At 38.5% G+C, this 7,433-nt stretch overlaps 1 protein-coding gene across 1 annotated transcript; it reads left to right on the top strand.

The window, feature by feature from the left end:
- The first annotated feature begins 1,302 nt into the window (after window positions 1–1,302).
- LOC128445559 (G2/M phase-specific E3 ubiquitin-protein ligase-like) lies at window positions 1,303–4,932 on the top strand. Its single transcript, XM_053428314.1, has 7 exons — window positions 1,303–1,588; window positions 1,766–1,854; window positions 2,316–2,389; window positions 3,134–3,441; window positions 3,517–3,698; window positions 4,412–4,584; window positions 4,671–4,932. The coding sequence occupies exons 1-7, from the start codon at window positions 1,303–1,305 to the stop codon at window positions 4,930–4,932; spliced, it is 1,374 nt and encodes a 457-aa protein (XP_053284289.1).
- Window positions 4,933–7,433: the final 2,501 nt, after the last annotated feature.

Genomic DNA, 7,433 nt, shown 5'->3' with positions numbered 1-7,433 from the left:
TTCCAAATGTGCAATTTCCCAGATGTGTGGAATATATGACACCTTTTGACTCATTGTTTTGGTTTTACAGCATGAAACTGTACGTAGAACTGTCACTGCTCTCAAAATTTACTGTCGTACTTCATGTTATCGAAATAACAGCTGACACCTAATTTTCTTATACATTGACTTGACTTTTTGCAATACTATTAGTTAAAAATACAAAGACAATCATTGGAGCACCAGGCGCAAAACTACGGTGGCCCTGAGAACTCAACGAACAGCAACTTAAGAAAACACATGCAAGTTGACAAAACACAAGCAAATTAAGAAAACATCTTCATCAATTTCACAACACAACACAACACATTACAGAAACGCGCAGCAAATAGACAAACGCGCTGCAAATACCGGAACGCGCTACAAATACTGGAACGCGATGCAAATACCGGAACGCGATGCAAATACCGGAACGCGATGCAAATAGAATAATAATCACTTTATTACTGCAGATGTATACTGTTAACCGAGCGTTGACGTCTTGCTTATTATTAGACTGGCAATTCAAAAATATGAAATACACAATTAATTGTGAAAAACGCTAGCTTGCTTTAACATTTTTATTACTTTCAGAACTGTCATCAAGTAACGTTTGAGGACAAAATAAATTATAAATTGTTTGATTAATGGTTAAACAATAAGTAAGCTAATTAAGATACATTTTCACAGCATTAATATTTTTAAAATGTATACAGAACAGCAGAATTCAATGTCACATGCTAACTTTTAACCCTTTTTTTTTTTTCAGATAAAAATGTTTTGTCCTTTTTGTGGCTTATTATTGGACTCAATCCAGAGCCCAAGATATTGCAGCTCCTGTGGGCAAGTTGTTAGCTTCATCTATGCTTCTACAGCGTCACCAAGTGTGGCTCTCTCTCTCTCTCTCTCTCTCTCCTCTCTCTCTCTCTCATCTCTCTCTCTCTCTCTCTTCTCACTCTCTCTCTCTCTCTCTCCTCTCTCTCTCTCTCTCTCTCTCTCTCTCTCTCTCTCTCTCTCTCTCTCTCTCTCTCTCTCTCTCTCTCTCTCTCTCTCTCTCTCTCTCTCTCTCTCTCTCTCTCTCACTCTCTCTCTCAAAAGGCATGTGCTAACCAGTTCATGAGGTACAGGTGAGAGAAAGACTTTTTCTAAAGGCCCAAAGAAAGCAACAATATCAATCAAGGTAAGTTAATATTTATTGTATTTATTGTAAAGTTGCATTTTCAACCTTCTTCATCTTTTGCCCTCCATCTTTTATGATTTCTCATCTAGTTTTCGGTTGGGGTCATGAACCAGACAAAATATGGCCTCAAGCCAGTAAGAGGGAAAACCCTTCCCGTAAATGTGGAACCTCAGTGGACGGTGGAGCAACTTTTGGCGGTTGCCACGAAGAAACTAAAAGATTTCAACAAAGATATGGATGACGGAGAATATGTCTTGCTATATCCGGATGGCTCTCAGGTTAAAAATATACCAGGGACTGACACCGCCTTTACAATAGAAAAGTACAAAGAGGCTATTGGAAAAGCGTATCAAAGGATCACTCTTTACATCTGCACCCTTGAGGTCATGAGTAAGTATTGAAATACAGTGTATGTACTTGTAAAACAAATCAAAATACTTATTGTGAGTATTGTTTGGAGTTTGTGGATTCAAGCTACAGTTAAGTAGCTTAGTAAGCTTAGTAGCCTAAATATTTAACGTGTAATTTGAAATAGAGAGTGATCTAATGATAAAAATCTTCTGTAAGGTCACAGAGATGACTCAGATTCAGAAGAGGAGGATGATGAAGTTGTGGTGAGGGTGCCACCCAATATGTCGCCTCTGTCTGGCACAGTGGTAGGTACATCTCAGGGATTTATTTGTTCAAGAGGTTTGTGCTTACACTACAGTTGTAATCCATTAAAATATCCTAGACAACAGGTGATGCATATAAATTGGTTTGATTAGGTGTTATGGCTTTGAATAAGTTTAGGGTTTTAATGTTTACACTTCACAGCTATGGACAAGCCCGGAGAGCAGCACACCGGAGTGTAGACATTTGTAAGTAAAATATCTGCTGACCCTTTGTTGTGGTCCCTGTACCAGCCATATACATAATATCTTTCAGAAAACATTTTATGTCCTTTACAAAACAATCACTATTTCTATTAAATCGTTTCAAATTATTTTTACTTTTTAGGTCATCCACAACATCCCAGTCATTCAGTTGACAAGTATGTAATATTCTTTACTATAGTAAACCTGCAATTGTCATTATTTTTATTGTGCTGTGATGTGTGGTCTTATCAATGCTACAGATCGAGAGTGCATCAAGGCCCCAGCAGATGACCACCTCAGTAGATCAGCCCAGTACCTCACGTGAATTCTACAAGTCAGTCATAACTTACTTTTTTTTTATTCTGACATGCTCAGTATAGTAACAATTATTAGGACAGTGACATAGTTTCTTATTTTTTTGTCTCTGTACTCAAAAACATTGGATTTGAAATTATACATTGGACTATTTGGTTAAAGTACTGGACTACAGAGCCAAAACTTCTCTGTGTGACAATACTAGACAAAGACTACATAAACTGTATTTTACAGTTTATTTAAAAAGGCAATTGTTCTTGTACCTTCCTTCCACAGCACATACACGGATATTTATGCACCTGTCATAATTGACAGCAGTTCTTCAGATTCTGGGGAAGAAGAAAAGTTGCAAGAGGATCACAGGTACTATCAGATATAAGAAGTACTATCAGCACATAGTTGTTTACCTGAAGCCTTCCTTATTTTTCTAACCCTCAGACAAACTATGTATTGCGTCAACTGAACAGATGTTGAGTTGCTTTCAGTAGTCATAGGATTTATTAAACCAATTAAAATCTTAAAGGACCTCTCAAGTTTGTTCTCTCCAGTTGTCCCTCTGCAGAAGAACATGGTCATGCAGAACAACCTATTACTTAGTAAAGATGGTGGTCATTTTCGAGTAATGTCGGATAGCTTACTCACTATAAAAAGCCCATAAAAAACTAAAACTAAGTTTTAGTTATATTTTAAATGATCCACACAACTAAGAAGAGACAGTCTTAATATGTTCTTGCCTTTAACTGACTGTTTTCTTATTCCATAGTGATGGACTGACAGCTGCAGACGTGGTCTTGAATCTGTCTCAGAAACTTGACACTACCTCCTGTAGCAGATTTAATATTAACCGGGCCAATGTCTGGGATGGTGCCATAAGAGGGTTCAAGCGATCCACTTATGACCCAACATACAGCATAGTGGTGAAATTCACCGATGATGTTGGGTTGACGGAAGACGCTGTGGACACCGGTGGGCCTACTAGAGAATTTCTTACCCTTTTGATGGACTCCATCAAGACCAGAAGAGTATTTGACGGCAAAGACAATGCCAAATACCTTTCATTTGACAGCAAAGGTAATCCTTATTTGTCACGTTTTTATAATGTTGCAAAGTAATTTGTCCTAACATTGCAATATTGTTATTTTCTAGCTGTTGAAGAGGATGAATATTTCCACATTGGAAGAATAATTGCCGTCTCCTGTGTCAATGGCCGTCCAGGGCCTCGTTGTCTTTCCCCAAACTTCTTCCTGTACCTCATTGGTAAAGTTAAGGCAATTGAGGCTCCAATTGAGGACATACCAGATGAGGAAGTGAAGAAGGCCCTCCTGGAGGTACGTTGTTGGACTGGGTTAAGCAATTTCAAGAAATCATGAAACCGACACAAAACTATCAATATAAATTGATACCTCCATGGCTGAAAAATAGTTTGTTTGACAGTACTGTAATAGAGAACTTCCATGTGGAAAGGGGTTCTTAATTTAAAATAGACTATTTACTATTAAGCATTTTCAAACCTGTCTTTGAATTAAATGTACACAATTCAGTGTTATAAATATAATGCCTTAAAATTTGACTTTAAGAGTTATATTCTGCTCTTATGTGTTGATAAAAGGCCTATAGATAATCCCATCTTCCAATATACTGACATACCGTTCTGACCATCAGAGAGATATCCAAACAAATCCAGTAGAAACCACTGTTTGATGAGTGCTCCCAGCCTTAAAGGGATAGTTTGGATTGTTTGAAGTAGGGTTGTATGAGATACTTATGCAAAGTCAGCACATTTTCTAGAGTAGATGGTGGTCAGCATGCACACAGTTTGGAGAAGTGGATAGCTGTACTCTCTGTACACTCACAATGACTTGCTGTGGACAGGGTCAGAAGCACAACGGATTTTAGCCACCGTTAAAAAAATTATATCAATTTAATGTACGCTATATTTCAAATATTTTCACGGGTTTACTTTGCTGTCAGAGATCCTTTTCTGAATGGGAACTGAAGCCGTTGTTAGGAGGATTGTTAACTGCTTTATATTTTTCACTAGATAAAGAGTACTACATCACTGAGGGAACTCAGGGGTCTAACAGAAAAGCACTCCAGCCTGCTTCAGACAGCAGGCTGTGTTCGATTCATGAGGACTCTGGAGGATCAGAAGAAAGTTGTAGAGGATTACATTCAGTTGTATTTCATCTACCGAAACCATCATTCCATCCAGAGGTATAACATATTCGGTCTATTCTGTGGAACAAATTCCTTGTACATTGTACTTGGCAAATAAATTAATATTTCTATATGTGTTGTAGGTTCAAGGAGGGACTAGCGACGCTGGATTTTGTCAACGCACTGGAACAGCATCCTTCATTGTTCTTTTCATTCATGTGCTACACCGAGACAAAACTGACTGCTGATGCTGTGGATAACATATTTCAGGTGGAGTTCAGTCCACCTGGTAGCACCAGGTGTCAGGAGGAGGCCAGAGTACTGGGCTACTGGCGAGATTATCTGCTCTACGTTGAAGGTATTAACTTGAAAATTATAAGACGTGCAGAATCATCAATGCAATAAACAGTGAGATATAAAACTTTAAATGCAGCAATCGTTTTCGGCCACAATCTATTCTTAAAACAACAAATGCCTAACAAATTCCCCCCCCCCCCCCCCCCCCCCCCCGCCCAGAGAAACAGGCGAGCCCATCTTTGGAGGATGTCCTTATGTTTGGTACCGGACTGAGGGAAGTTCCTCCTGCAACTATACAGCCACAGCCACAGATACTTTTTCAAAAGACCTCACGCTTTCCTGTTGCAAATGTATGTTCCAATACAATTAAGATTCCGATCTTGCAAAGCTATGAAGACTTTCAAGAAGCCATGGATTTTGGCATACAAAATGCCCCTGGCTTTGGGCTTCTTTAAAGCCCAAACCAATTGCTGGTCACTGGAGTGTCCAGCAAGTACTTCTTTAAAGCCCAAACCCTGGTTCACCAAAGTTAATGTTAAAGTATTATATTCAAATGCTGCAAATGTGCCACTTATTTTCTGACCATTTTAGGAATGCTGACAAGTTCATATCAGTCTGAGATTTAGCCTGCAATTTGTTAATGTTTACAAAAGTTAATTTTAAAGTATTATATTCAAATGCTGCAAATGTGCCACTTATTTTCTGACCATTTTAGGAATGCTGACATGTTCATATCAGTCTGAGTTTTTAGCCTGCAATTTGTTAGTCAAAGTTTCAAGCTATTTCATTAAACGAGTCACATTCAGTTTAAACATTTTGATTGTACTGTTACACTGTTCAACATCTTGAAGCTGTTTTATTTTTACATGTTACAGTTTTCATTAAAGACCAGAGGGTTTTCTTTGTGTGGTATATTCATTGTGTTGACAAAATCTAATATTTACAAAAAAACTGATGTAACAGAACAAATAAATGAACAAATATACAAGGCTGTTGGGTGTTAGTTAATTTTTACAATAATTTATTTACATAACACGTGTATGTCTACCAGTCAAATTATGTTGCAGAACCAGGAGCTGAAGATTCTAAAGTCCAGAAATATTCTTGAGTGATATGTAATTCACAACAACAGTTGTCCAGTTGACTGGTAGAGCAAGCCCACTCTGTCTCTCCAAGTCTGCAAAATGACTTTGGAGATCAACATCACCACACAGACTGCGCGGAGCTGGCAGTAAGTCATCAAACTGGTGAAAGGCTTCCTGGGACACTGGGAATCCGCATTCCCTTCCGTCAAACCTAAGGCTAGTGAGAAATCAAAAAGATATAAGTCAAGTCATTACAAATTGAGCATAAAACCCCCCCAAAGGTAGGCAAAAATACGAAATCAGAATTATAATTCAAACTAAGTCTGTTTTTCAGCGATCATAAAATGTAAACAAAATTTCTGTTGACAGAAATGAGTTAATTTAAAGGTTGACAGCAGCTCTTTCAGACAAGTAAGGTCATTATATTTGCTTCTACCACAAGGCACTTTTTGGTATTTATAAGATAAATTCACCTTTTTGCTTTGTACATTTTAAATGTAGTTTTGGTGTGGAATGGAATTTTTTTGTTTTTGTGTCACAGCATCTGAGTTCCCTTTGGAAAGAAAGAAATAGTTTTCATACTAAAATTAAATGGGTTTAATGTCACTTGTGGAATTTGTCATATAGGGCCAGTATACCAAGAGTGTTAGCAAAGTCTCAGTGCGGGACCCAGTAGAAGTTGCAGAGCATCTCACTATACACTTGATCTACTTTAGGCATCACACATATTGTGTTCAAATAACACAAGTGAAAATGCAATCTGATATTTACTAAACATGCTCACATAGCACATACGGTAAATACAAACCTGTCAGGCAGATGGTACATGGCTTCTGGTTTACCCGATGGACAACGAGATTGACGAACAGGTCGGATGGTGTGGTTGTTCCAAAGTTGTCTGTACTCATCAAGCTCTTTCTGCAAGACGGCCAAGAAGACATACCGTATGAGGCACTTGTGCTCATGGCTGCCGTTGAAAAGGTGCCTCTCTCTCAGGTCACTGAAGACATCAATCCAGAACTGAGTCCTAATGGTGGAATGACAATGTCTTTTTAGTGTTGTTATTCTTTTATAATGTAGATTGTTGACACAGCTGAAAACCTCTGGCATGTGAAAACAAATAAAACACAGAACTGATTACATAGCAGCATTACATACATGTTCTTGGAATTTACCTTAAAAGTCCTGTACCTTTGCTTTCTGAAGATAGACCACCAACTCTCGATTCGTTGGTTTGCCGTTGAGCTGCCATACATGTGACTGAGGGATCCTGCAAAGTCATCTGTATGCTGAGATCTTAATGCACAATGTATTGCTGCCATAGTGCCATTTTCAGTTCCACAGTCTGTGCGAAGGCGGGCTGGGAGTTGTCCAAACTCAGATACACACTGCATATAATACTGTGCTATGATCCCTGGATTGTTATTAGTGCTGCCACTCATGAGCCACATTACTTTCCTTGAGAAGCCATCAATGCAGCCACTGATGGCAATACCGAAGGGTTTCAATGTATCATACCCATCA

Source organism: Pleuronectes platessa, chromosome 8, assembly GCF_947347685.1.
Source record: "Pleuronectes platessa chromosome 8, fPlePla1.1, whole genome shotgun sequence".
Classification (NCBI taxonomy): Eukaryota; Metazoa; Chordata; class Actinopteri; order Pleuronectiformes; family Pleuronectidae; genus Pleuronectes; species Pleuronectes platessa.
The sequence above is the reverse complement of the archived record's forward strand: the minus strand, read 5'-3'. Positions and strand labels throughout refer to the sequence as shown.

Coding starts and splice junctions, on each gene's coding strand:
- LOC128445559 (XM_053428314.1), top strand. CDS start 1,303: ATGAACCAGACAAAATATGGCCTCAAGCCAGTAAGAGGGAAAACCCTT. Junction 1,589..1,765: donor CTGCACCCTTGAGGTCATGA/GTAAGTATTGAA, acceptor ATCTTCTGTAAG/GTCACAGAGATGACTCAGAT. Junction 1,855..2,315: donor CGCCTCTGTCTGGCACAGTG/GTAGGTACATCT, acceptor TCAATGCTACAG/ATCGAGAGTGCATCAAGGCC.